The sequence below is a fragment of the Epinephelus moara genome, chromosome 7, assembly GCF_006386435.1.
Source record: "Epinephelus moara isolate mb chromosome 7, YSFRI_EMoa_1.0, whole genome shotgun sequence".
NCBI lineage: Eukaryota > Metazoa > Chordata > Actinopteri > Perciformes > Serranidae > Epinephelus > Epinephelus moara.
Genome location: NC_065512.1, coordinates 35,320,250 through 35,333,748, shown reverse-complemented (window position 1 = coordinate 35,333,748; position 13,499 = coordinate 35,320,250). Strand labels below are relative to the sequence as shown.

Below are 13,499 nucleotides of genomic sequence, written 5' to 3'. Positions count from 1 at the left end.
TATTGGCAACTGTAATGTGTCAACAGCCAACAGTGCATTCATTTAGAATCAGTAATGGCTATATTTCACTGTTGTCTGTGGTAATTTACTGCTCACCTGGCTCTTAACTGCTCCTTGGCCAATGGACCATTTGAAACTCACTCATGCGTTGGGACAAAACATCCTCAGCGGTGATATCATTCTGTTGCATCAACTCCTATCTCCACCACGATTATGTAACCTCGTCCCCCCCAACCCCACCCCTGTCTGCAGCTCAGCAGGCAACACAAATACAGACTTAAATATGACTTGACTCATTTGAGCCCTGCTCTGTTGCTAGAGGAATGTAACAACAGATAGTCTGTGCCCAACGGGACAGGGATGGTCAACTCATCCCCTCTGTTGGATAAGTTAAAGCTGTGGGGGAATGCAGACGTCTCCTTCTGACTAATGTGTATGGGATCAAAGAGGAAGCATTAACCTCCTGGAGAGAGAGTGCCAAACAACACAAAGACACACACACACACACGCACGCACACACACACACACACACACACACACACACACACACACACACACACACACACACACCTGGGCTGCCTCTCCTCAACACGGAAATGCTTATTGGACTTTGGATAAACAGTAACTTATCAGAAAACAAGCTTACATAGAGACATCAAGGAGACTTGACTCATTTTGTCTGCAGTGCCTGAAAACTTAATTTAATGGAACTCAAACCACTTTAACGATAATACAGATTTATTACAACTTGGGTCTTATTTTCATAGTTTTTGGTCATTATTTGCTGAGATCTGGGAACACTACTGCATTGCTTCAATGAAGTTGACCACAGTTGAACCAGGAAATCAGTCTGCAAAGTGGATGTTCAAAACAGAGTTTATGTGATCATTTTAAAGTTTGCATTGGTTGCATTTCTTCCAAATATGTTTCGCTAACCTGGGGGGTTAATTTACACCTGTGAGGTCAGCTGACCAATCATGTTTCTTGCCCCTTTATACAGTCACATTTGCAGCTCTCCGCAATTAATTTGGTAAGTACAGTACAATGCTGGTATTTCTGACAAAAATGATAAACCGACAGATATAGAGCCAAGTTGTAATAAATCAGAATAATCCTTTCTCAGCCACTATCAAACAGCCATATGCCAACTATCCATCAGTACTGGATAAAAGCATTTGTAAAAGATTAAACTCCAAAGGATAACTTTCCATGTGAGCGTTGTTGAAACAGTACAAAAAGATTAACATATAAAACATAATGTAGCCATGTATTTGGATAATAGACATCCTAATGTCAATAAGTACTTAAATACATTCCCAGTTAAAACAAAAATCAAGTTTCTGATTCACTGCCTCTACAGTACTGAGAATCCTACTCACATGTTGTGAAAGACGTCAGCTGCTGATATTTGTGTCAACTTTTCTCTCCAGCGTTACAAAGAGCAGAGGGCAGACTGGACACAGGTTCGCTGCTGAACTCTTCGACAGCTATCAAAGCTTCAAAAAAGGCGACAGCTGCCTCATGCTGAAGGGACATCGAAGAAAAGCTGGACACACAAGTTTACCATATAACCCTTAAAAACTGTCTGTCTGTGCTGAGCAGCAGCATGCACAAACCCACACTGACATTCTCTGTCACGCCTCCTCCTGTGAATGTGTGCACAAAAGAGCTCCACAGCCTGCCTTTAACTCCTCCGACCCCTCAGAGGAGAAAGGGAGGATCAGAACTAGAAGAGAGGGGTAAGTAGTATTAAATGGCAGTTAAAGACTACTAAAGATTTAAAACGACCAAGGTTTTGACCAAATGACGAAACTGTTCAGAGCCAGAGGGTAACTGAGGTTTAGAAATGGCAAAACACTGACTGGTTAAGTGCTATTTTTTGTGATTTTTCAGCCAAATCCTCATCTTAATGAGGAGGTTCTGTAAAAAAACACATTTTACTGCCAATATAGCTTTGTATAAATTATATGGATATATTACATGCAATCTCCGAAACCTCTAATGCTGAAAATCATCACTGAAAAATTTGCTGCCTTGGAAATTCATCTAACTGTGACTGTGCAAAAATCTGTTTTCTTATATTTTTTTAATCAATCCATCTTGTGAAATCTGTCTGTCTTTAGTCTCTATAATTTTTCTATATATGTCTCACTGTTTTTTTTCTGTCATCTCTCCCCTCTCATCCCAATATTCCAGAAATGATGTGGGATGGCAAGCTGAGTCAATCACTGGGTTGGAATGGTAAACAAAAGCACAAGGGTCTGTTATTTCGCAAATGACTATCAATATCCAGTGACAAAAGTATGATCCACCCTTCACTGTCAGAGCAATGCAGAACTGTCAGACTGTCTAGATCTGCTCCTCAAACAGTTTCTTTAATGGTTGCTGGCATCAGCGTCATTGTAGCTTGGAATGTAGCAGAGTTATTACACTGATCCACAATGCAGGTGACTGAAGTAAGAGAAACTTATGGCAAGGATTTCTGAATTTTAGCAGACGATTATACTGGTAAATTTGATCTCCTCACCTTTCACATGCTTGAATATGATTGGATGTGACTGGTCATCTAGCCAAACAGCTGATCAGTTGTGAAATACTCTAAAAATACTTCAGCAGTTGTATCCACATGACTAACTGGACACAAAACTTCACCTTGTGTTAGGTGTGAATACGCCATTTTTTTCATGCAATTAATTTGGACGTCAATATATTTTTTGGACTGCTGTTTTTGTCATGAGTATTTTCACACAGTATGTGAATATTACGCAGCGAAAAAGCAACGCTTTTTTTTCAGATATTTCTGAGCTTTTGTACCGTGAATATCACGTAACAATAGTGGTGGACCTTTTGCAACTGCTGCATTTTCGTATCACTGTTGGTATGAATAGTTTTGGTGCTGTCGAGTATTTTGCATTTTAATGCTGTTTATTTGTCACACCCGAGTCTGCAAAGGCCTTAACACTGTACAAATAACTCCATAGCCTTCTCATTCATTTCACTGATGCTGCGACATTGGCACAGCAGGAGCACCAACAGAGAGGGCTCTATCAAAAGTTGAACATGGCTCAATACCATGCAACATCATCTGGAAAAGCACTGCGTTGGCCAATAAAACACAAGTCTACATTCCTGCTATATTACTTTGTAAAGTGAATGACTTATAGTAAATCTTTAGTTCACCTTTGAATCATAAAGTCAGAGGATATTAGAGGATTGTGGCTGCTGAGTTTTACTATTATAAACCATTTTAAGTTGTGTTTTTTGCGTCTGATGTACCATCTGACTTGTTAAATGTGTTACTCAAACAGGACTTCTTAGACAATATTTTCTCACAGGCACCTGAAACAATCAAAAAACTCAGCACCTTGTGTCTTTTGTAATTCAGCGCAATTCACTGTCTGGCCAGATTCATGGACTGCAGAGACTACAGCAGAAGGCTCGAGATTGGGGATTCCAATTCTATACAATGAGAAAAATGTGAAGTCAAAGGGTAACATGGTGCTGAGGTCTTTCCCACCAAGCAGCAAAAGGGCATAAGGATCAGGTGCATCCATGTTTGATGACTTCTTTGACATCTCTCTTTAAAGATCTATTCTTTGTGATGTTTTGGATATTTTCTTGTTGTGTTTATGCAAGGTGCTGGCATGACAAAAATCCCTGTGCTGAAACTCACCCACAGCAGCCGTAGCTGTTTTTATGGAATAAACACAATAAAAGTCAACATCAATCTTTGGAAGCCAACAACCACATAGACATCACTTGCCCAATCTTGATTCCAACAAAACATTGGCCCTATAATTTGAAGCTTTATGCAATGCCTTGATAAGCAAAGAGGGCAAAAACCTTGTTGTAAGAAGCCTAGCGCCTTCCTCAGAAAAGCAACAGCAGTCCTGGCAAACTGCAAACCCAACAACAATGCTTTTTGTTTCTAACGAACACTTGTGAAGATATACATCCTCTGCCTTTCCCCTCTCGCCCCTAAAAGCCACTAAGTGCCTTTTCAGCACTAACAAGTGTGAAGCCAAATGACAGTGGAAACACTCCAGTTTCCTGGAAACCCTTTCTCTCTTGTTTCTCTGAGCCATTTTTAACTGTTTCTTTAAATGCTATTTGCAAGCTAAGCCCATTTAAAATGCAGAGTGTATCAGTGTGATGCACAGACTGAGAGAAGTCAGGACACAAAAGGCTACTCATGGGACACGTTCTGATACTTACCGAGAACTCCATGTCTCAAGCAGCTAAATCTCTGCACAGGTCTAAAGCTGTACTTTTGTTTTTGTTTGTACAGTGTTTGTGTGTGTGTGTGTGTGTGTGTGTGTGTGTGTGTGTATGTGATGCCATTAAAGTCAAAGTCAGCCTTGATCACAGTATCACCATCATATGACAGAGGGCGAGATGAGGCAGGCAGCTTGGACCAGGCTGGACTGGTGATATACGCACATACAAAAGCATGCGTGCGCACACACACACACACACACACACACACGCTCACCTCCACTGAAACAGAATGAGAGGAGACTTACACCTATTCTATTTTAGCAAGGCCTATTTCAAGCTGCCGCCGAGACACTTTATAGGCAGTGATAGAGGGTAGCCAAGTGACCTCTGACTTTTGCCTATCTGGGGGACCAATAAAAACATTCAGGGGGGAGGGGGGATGATCAAGGACGTTAAATATCCCATAAGCATCCCTCTTAAAAATAGTCACTGTCACTTTGTAAATTACACTGGCCACTTTTCACTTCATGAGAAAATGCTCCTAATTGCAGTAACTTTGCAGTTGTTGCAGGTGCTGACAACTGGCGATGACAACTTAATCTTTGCATGAGTTGATATAATGGACTGCTAAATGAATGCGGAAAACATTCTGATGACTTTGTAATTACTGCAAAAGTGAATAATGATTTACACTTGAATATGGGATATCTAAAGGAATTCAGATAACAATCCCCTATCTAATAATGTAACACATAACCAAAACACTATACACTACTCTTTTAAAAACCATTAATAATAAATATCAGAAGGAAAGTTATTTCAGTGACTAAAGCCAAAAAAAAAACAACAGCCGGACCATCCAAACAATCACAGTACTCTGGAAGTCAAAACAACAGGTCTGCTGCTATCACTGAGGGTGTAGCAGGGCTTCCTTTTTTGGGTGGCGGAGAAAGTAGCACTTTGGTCACAGAGTGACCACCGCTCCCTCAACAGGAAGGCCTTGTCCATGCCTGTGGCTGAACCCAGGAATGTCTCACACTGCGCTCACATCCCACAGGCCCTTTGGCTTCTCTGTGGTCATAATTTCACCACAAATGAATTCAGTGATACCAGTGTCTCTCCTTCCTTTCAAAACATGATTTACTATTTACATCTAGGACAGCATGAAAACCTCGTAATGCTGATATGCGCTGATTATTGAAAACAAACAGACTTTTTATTTCACTTTGATTTACATACAGCTCTTCTCCTATGATGATACCATGTCGTGTTGGAGCAACTTTGTGGTGCATTTAAGTAACTAAACAATACTCTTTATTCAAATACTTGGATAGATTGGATTGTTTGTATGAGGGTTGTATGGGGTACTTATCCAAAGTATATAGGCACACCCCCAGTTTGGAGAAGCAGGCAAGAGTACCGACACACAAGCTGAGCAATGTACTGCCGTGGACCAAGGCAGCAGCAAAATGTATTTTAGCCACCTAAAAAAAATCATTATCACTTTAAGTATACGTTACATTGAGAGTATTTTCACCCCTTAACCTTTCTGTCAGACAGCCTGTTCCTATGGGGAAGCCATTAATGTCTTCAGCTCCCTATCTGTGCACGGTAAAGCCACCAGATTCCACTGAGAAAAACAGTAATTTTAGCTTGCTGAACATGAGAGCTGCTGGTCTACTGCTGCCACTATCACTAAGGTAGTTTGAGTTGTTGCATGACTTTTGTGAATCTGAATGAACCTTTTAAACACCAGACTTTACACTATAGACACTATAACACAAACAAACTAATCGAGGCAGGGGTAGACTCAGAGGACTCTGGCTTTGTTTTTTTTTAAACGTAGGATTTTTTTAGGTGACCAGAATATGCTCCCCTCCCCAGCAGTACATCGCTTAGCTTCCATGTCGTACTCCAGTCTGCTTCTCCAAACGGGGTGTGCTGACTGACATTTACTGTAGGCAATACATTGAATAAGAATACGTACCTCATACAATCCTACTTCAAAAGATCCAAACTGTCCTTTTAAGCATTTATACCTGAAACACAACTGCTACCCTGTGTCTTGTCTCAGAATATATTCTGATACTGGTTTGAGCTTAAATGTGGCTTCTGTTTTTGACCCTGTTGCGTGGGAGTTTTAAAGACATGAAAGTGTGAAAACGTCTTTAAACTCTATTAGGACGCAGGCAGAATCTTTCCTCTGCGTCACACAGAAAAACAAAAACAGCCTTGTTACAAAGGTCAGCTTGGTTTCATGCTGCTTATGTGTGTGTGTGTGTGTGTGTGTGTGTGTGTGTGTGTGTGTGTGTGTGTGAAAAAGAAAGACAGAAACTAAAGTAGAATTCCCGCTGTCTCTCAACCACATTAAAATGCATTTCCACAGTCACATGCACAGTTTACATGACATGTTTACATGATCGAGTGACCTTTCACCAAGAAGTTCATGAGGAGTATGTCACTAAAAATACACCTCAAAACACAATCCATTCATTGATACAGGCAGCTGATGAAGAAAAAGGCTTGTGCAGCAAATTAACTCCTACTGAGGTTTTTGCTTAAAAGCAACTAAACTGTTTAAGCAGTCCGGTGGAAGCCTAATGTCTCACATGCAGTTAGATAGATGTGATAATTAAACAAGTTAGAAATACAAGGTGTGGGGAAATGATTGCCATGACTGTAAACATTAACAACTTGTCTCCTTAGTGTAATAGACATACAGACACTGTATAAAATATGTATGTATGTATTCATTTTAAATTGCCTACCACACACTAAAAGACTTTTACAAGGCTGAAGTCTGACAGTCTATCACATCTAAAGACAATGTAAGTTTTTAGTCAAATACTGTGAGAAATATTACGCCAAACTCCCCTCAAAACAACATATTAAGAATTCCTTACATGTCCACGAAATCCCATAACTCTAGAAACACAAGATAAAAGGTGTTGTGTGTTGAAGGTATTCTTGTCAATTCAGCATCAATATAATCCATAAAGATAAACTGTATTTGTGTACCAAATTAACATTTTGGATCTTGTCACCTTAACTCACTACCAGCCTCCAACAGTTAGCTGTGGTAATTTAGTAAGAGTAGAAATTTCTCATTTCTCATTGCTAGCTGGAGGATCACATAAATGCCGAATTAAACACAGACTCTTTCACTCAACAACTCCAGTGTTTTCTCCTTCTCTTCCACAGTACAAGAGAACTGAGACTTGGTTTTGTGCCCCCACCAGCATCTCTCCATGTTTACTGTCTACCCAGTTTGCTGCTTCCTGTTTGGTGCTGATGAAGTGATTGGGGTCCCAGGAGTGTGCCACAACTCTAGTAAAACTCCCATGATTTTATTCAGAGATTGGTAATTTGTCTGCTACAATGAAATCACTTGAAAATTCAAAGTCAAAATGTCACTATCCAGTCCATCTTTTTTATAAATCACAAGTGAAAGATGTGCCACTATGATACTACATCTAAAACTGTATCTAACTCTGCTCTTAGTGTGTACATGTTTTTATGTTTGGACTCAACTCTGTGAGTGTGTGTGCTAAGCTTTACCCTGTGAAGTATGCAATCTGTAGAGTTTAATGCAAAATACAATCTGTAATCCAGCTGTATTTACCGTCTGTGGTGTCCTCACAGTTCTGATTGAAGTTTTCGTAGGAGTCCCAGCGGATCAGAGGATCTTGTGTGTTATAGTCAACCGAGACGCTCGGCCCGTTTTCCAGTTGATCAACACCTTGACCAGTAAACAAAGAGGTGGAGCAGAACATGTGAATGTCTTTAAATCATAACAGAAACATACTCAGATTACATTCAAAATGTGAAAATGAATAAAGACTGTTTAATGTTCTCCTTTAATTATTATGAGTTTAGAAAATTAGAACTATGAAGGTGCAAGTATTACATTGGCCTATTGGCTAAGACATGTACCAACTGCAAGTCTAGTTCAAATCCAGCTGTGGTCTTTTGTTGCATGTCATTTCCTCCACATTCCCTGTCTGCATCTTTACTCTATTCTGCCAGTTAAAGGCAAACATGCCCAAAAGTACAATGATGTGTGGATAATTTTCCAGTGCACCAATTAAACTGGGCACATGTATTCTTACCATGTATTTTCTCTGGTCCGAAGGAGAAAATAAACTCCACTTTTCCATATTCTGGAAACCTGTCATCTGCACACAGGAAATAGAAAAGGTCTTTGGTTACAGCAAAATGAGGAATTTATTACTTCATCAATTGTACCGGGACATTACAGCAGCCAATGGATAGAAGAAAACAAATTAAAGCGCAACACATCCATTGAATACAGTATTGACTATGAGATATATTGCAAGAGGTTCAGATGTTTTCACACAAATAATAATTACAGTTATTGTGGACTTACTGAGGACTTCATCCTAAATGTCTTACCTTTGAATGTCTCATCAAGCTCGTCTTTCCCAAAGACAATCCCCAGGTCGTGGACAGCGCAGGTGTGAAACTGCACCCGGAATATCACGTCTCGACACGGGCTACGGTAGCGCTTGTGGTAGCACTTGAGCTGGAGGGTGAAAACCATCAGAGGAAATTCAAACAACACTGTACAGTGGCAGTACTTCATCAGACAGTGCCAGCAGAACTCAAATAGTGTTGGATAGCAGTTGGACAGATTTCTTTTTAAGCTCCACTGTTACACTGGATATCAAATAAATAAGCATTTCATGATGTGGCTATTCAATACAATGTGTCAATTCTGATAAGAAAAAAAGGTTTTCAGCAAAAATAAACTGCAAAATTGAATAACTTTAGCTGAGCTGAATATGGCTTTAGTGGTGATATGCTCAGAATATCAAGTGAACACAATATGAAATTATCTTTGTGAAACAGAAGCCAGAGACATGCCAGCTTGATTCAGTGCTCAGTCTTTGACTCAGAGCTAGAGAAAGCATTTAGGGACTTTTTTATATATACCCCTCATAATGTATGGCCTCTCCACAAACTGTTTCTCCCAACCCAAACAGCTTAAAGAGCGACACTAAAATCCCACACAGGAAAATCCTTTCTTTCCCTCCTGCTGTTTCCTGATGGGCAGCCTGGACCTGTTAGTTTTTTACAAGGACCTCACATTTACAGGTACTGGAGGAATATCCCTCAACCCAAACAATATGCTGCTCACAAACTGTGGCTGTAAAGAATAAAAAAACTGAGAAAATTATATGGAATTTACCATGATACAAAAAAGACAATTGCAGGAAATCAACTGCAGCTAAAAACAAAACTGAAATATGATTTTGAAGAAGGTGGGACTGACTTGCTTTCCAGTAACCTATTTTCTTCTTGTGCGGCCAAATAAATTCAAAACATATAAGGTTCCCAGATCCACACAAGCACATAAAGGATTGAGGAGGAGGCGAAGGCAAAGTAGAATATCCTGTGGCTTAGTGCAGCTTCTGGGATATGGCAAACCTCCCACTGAGGGGTCTGTTTCATGAGGAAAACAATGCTGCAGAGCCAAGCTTGACAACAAAAAGTATAAGGAAAACATTAACTTTAAGCTTCAATGTTGCTTTTAAAGCCCTAACACATTTTCATTTTCACGCACAGGCTTAAAACTAACCAAAGTCGTTTCCCCCTTGTGTAAATAAAACATCTTAAAGGAACAGTTCAACATTTTGGGAAATAGGCTTAAGCTCACTTTTTAGTAGGGGTCAAGGAATATAGCTTCAAGAAGCCAATGGCAAGGACTATACACAGCACAGAGCGAAAAGGGGTGGGACTTAGGAAGTGCTTAATATTTACACAGGCAAGCGAGTTGTTTTCCTCATGCATGAGCGGTATTTATCTTCTCATTTAACTCTTGACAAGAAAGTGAATAAGCACATTTCCCAAAATGTTGGGCTATTCATTTAAAGTCCCTAACTTTTTGCTAACTTGAAACTGAATTTGGAATTTAAAATGCCAAAACCTGAAGAATCTGAATAATGTTTATGAAGGTTTTCCTCTGTGATTATCTTTTTTTAATCTAACCATTCAGTAATTAGTCATTTTCTGGCAGTCATATTATCCCCAACTCATTTCTACAAACACATACCAGTGCAGTTTTAAATGCAGGAGCACACTCCATGCTGACTAATGTCTCTCCCATTTGGCCATAAGGCTACAGCTCACATTCCCTGTGTTATCTGAATAATAATGAGCATCGGCAGCCATGGCTCAGTCCAATGATGCATTCAGCAGAATCCATTAGTCCGTCTTAAATAAAGGATGAGATATGAGCTCAGCAGTGAGGGCCAGAACGGAACAGCCTTGCGCATACAGTAAGTGCTCCTTTGAAATTCTCCGTGTTGAAATTATGTGCCCTGAGGACATCTCATGGATAACATTATGGCCTGAATGCCAGCAGAAGCAGAGACTTTGCTGATGTGTGCAGTTCTTCTGCTGGAAAGACATGCAAAATAAGCCACAGGTGCTACTTTAATGAAGATCTCTCCTTCATTTTAAAAGTGCATATGGAACAAGAATGATTTCATAAAAATCCCCCAAATATGAAAATATCCCTCACAAAGAATTAAAAATATCCATCCAACTTACTTTTGAGGGATTGTGTCATGTTAAAATAGCAGCCTATGTATCCAAGACAGTGTTGGAAAGGAAGTACAGTGAGGTACATTGCCACTTTGACGTCATACTTTCCAGAGAACATATTGTGTGCTAATGAGGGTCTATAAACTGAGGTATAGGACTCGGTCCAACTGTCTTCCCCTGGTTTTTATGGCGCTATTTCTTCTATGAATGGACACTATAAACTGCTGCAGCACATGCATTCAGTATATACACCCAAGATCAGATCGGAAAAACCAACTGGATCCAATAAACAATAAAAATGTGTGCATCCTCTGTACATTTCTGCAGCTGCCAAAATATCCTGGATTCAGCCGCTGCTGTCTTGCACGAGTGGCATCATATGGAGCCAGAGTTTGTGCAGTAGTGTTCTCCAGGGTATCATGTTCCTGCCCTCCAACTAATTTCAAGCATTGTCATTGATCACGAGCACTCAATGGGCACACACAGCTGTCAGTCATGACATCAAAACCCCTTTTTATAGCATCAAATAACTACTTATAACCAAACTTATCAGAAAAATAAAACTTGTACACACATCAGCGTGATAACAGCTACCTGAAATTACTGAAACCATCTTTTGGAAGAATTGATTTTATGCGTACTTTGATTATTTTAGTTGGCCCATGTCACATCCGCTAACATGGAGGAGGTGGGATTTATGACCTATACTGCAACCAGCCACCAGGGGGCCATCAAGATGTTTTGGCTTCACTTCTGGGAGGCTGTTATGTTGTCTATTTTTATCATACAGTCTATGGTAGAATTCACAAAATATGATCCAAACAACTAAGACTCTATTACTCAAAGATCTCGCCAGCTCTTACCAGGATGTCTCCTTTCAGAAGAAGACCCGGTTCAATGGTGATGCAGATGCTGGTCTGGCTGTCACCCTGAACATTACTGTAAAAAAAAACAAAAAACAGCAAAACATGTTANAAAAAAAAAAAAAAAAACAGCAAAACATGTTAGATAACAAGCCTGCCTTCATCATTATAGCTGTGAAAATGTTCACACCACAGTCCAACATCATCCCACTGCATCAGTTTTCTTTTTGATGTTGCTTGTCTGGGTATTATAACCCACATGATCTACATCATCTACTAACAATCCCTTATTTACGTTAACAGCAGCCATCACAGAGCATAACAGCGGTGCAGCGCTGGGCTAATTTTGGGTATTAGTGTCGACATGATTGTCTAACTGGGAGAGCAGGATCAAAGGGTGGAGAGTGCTAATAGAGAGCATGTGAGAGAAAGTGGGGAGGAATGTGATTTGGGGCTTTAAGCGGTTGTCAGTCTGGAAGTATATGTGCATGGACTGTGTCACACTCAGTTATGGTGTGTGCTGAGAATGTGTTTATAGTATTTACACTATTGTAAGAATAGACAGAGTAGAAACAGTTTAACACCACCAGCCTTTGCTATTTACAGTAGTTACTAAAAACACTTCATAACAACTCAACAGTTGAAATGGGGGAAAAGGCAAAGAATGGGAGAATGAGACATGGCAGGGTGGAGGGATCAGGGAGTTTAGAGCTGTAATTATTTTTAGACATATTTTTAGAGGAACAGGGGATTAAGTGAATGTGTGCAATGTTAATGTAGCAACAGACCCACAGAGAATTATCACCCAACCCTGCAGTTCCCCTCTGCTCAACAGAGCATTTTAGCATCTTTCAGCTTATTGTTTTGGTTTTCTGGCCCACAAACTATTATTAACCTTGTCTCTAGCTGCAGTGGGCAGCTGGGTTTTTTTTTTTTTTGTAAAAACATCACTGATAATCCTGCTGTATGCTATATGCCCAGCATCAAATGGCAAACAAAGTTTGTGATATGCAAGTGAACATACTGGATCATTTAGCAGCTTAATACCCATATTTAGCTGCTAAACTCCATCAGGAGTTGAAGGAGACCAAACCAGAGCTAAAAGAAAAGTGAATATTGGACTTACTCATAAAAGGACAGAAACACAACTCCAAATTAATGGTAATTGCCAGTGGCCAGGAATATTAATTAATGCAGCATGCAGACTTTATAGCTGTTCATGAACAAATATTTTTGTTGAAAAGATGTGGTTTGAAAATATCAGTTACTTTTCAAACCTTTAAAGTTTTACTTAGTTCCCCGAGTACCTACCAAGTACAGTTGTATTGTTTTTATTATTTCGTTTGTAACTTTTTAAAATTTTATTTGGTTTATTTTATTCTATAGTATCCTATTCTATTCAGAGCCACAGGAAGTGCACCGAGCTCTGAAGCCAATTTCGTAGTGGCCAAACAGTGAAATTACAATTTCTGGATCTGTCAAGTGATGTCCTGCAACCCCAAAAAGACTTTTGTCCCCTACACTTACATGGAGAAATAGACAACCCACATGAAATTACTGATTTCACTATCAGGATTTAATCTGTTTGGTCTGATAACAATTGGGAAGTCTAGAAGAACCAAAAGATTGAATCATTTTATCCCCATTCAAGTTGACAGAGCGCTATACTGGAAGGAGCTGGCTCAGCTGGTGGTAGTCTCTCGTGCGCCTGCTCTATGGGCCACACATTTTGGCGTCATGCATGACTGAGCAACTTTTGTAGGAATGAATGGAACCCTGCTGCCAATAGTCTATCCAGTTCTCTTTATACATCCATGATTCTACTCTATTTTTTTTTATTATTTGCTAACT

General features: G+C 39.8%; 1 protein-coding gene across 11 annotated transcripts in view; it reads right to left on the bottom strand.

Moving 5' to 3' along the window:
- Positions 1 to 13,499, bottom strand: part of tns1b (tensin 1b) — a 229,803-nt gene that overhangs the window by 37,254 nt on the left and 179,050 nt on the right. For 8 of the 11 annotated variants that reach the window (XM_050048047.1, XM_050048053.1, XM_050048046.1 and 5 more), the window contains 4 exons: positions 11,649 to 11,724; positions 8,632 to 8,761; positions 8,330 to 8,393; positions 7,841 to 7,965 (listed from right to left, as the gene is read on the bottom strand). In XM_050048047.1, coding sequence (XP_049904004.1) covers positions 7,841 to 7,965; positions 8,330 to 8,393; positions 8,632 to 8,761; positions 11,649 to 11,724 — 395 coding nt within the window. Of the gene's footprint in view, positions 1 to 7,840; positions 7,966 to 8,327; positions 8,394 to 8,631; positions 8,762 to 11,648; positions 11,725 to 13,499 lie in introns of all 11 variants that reach the window. The other 3 variants (XM_050048049.1, XM_050048048.1, XM_050048058.1) reach the window with 1 other exon arrangement.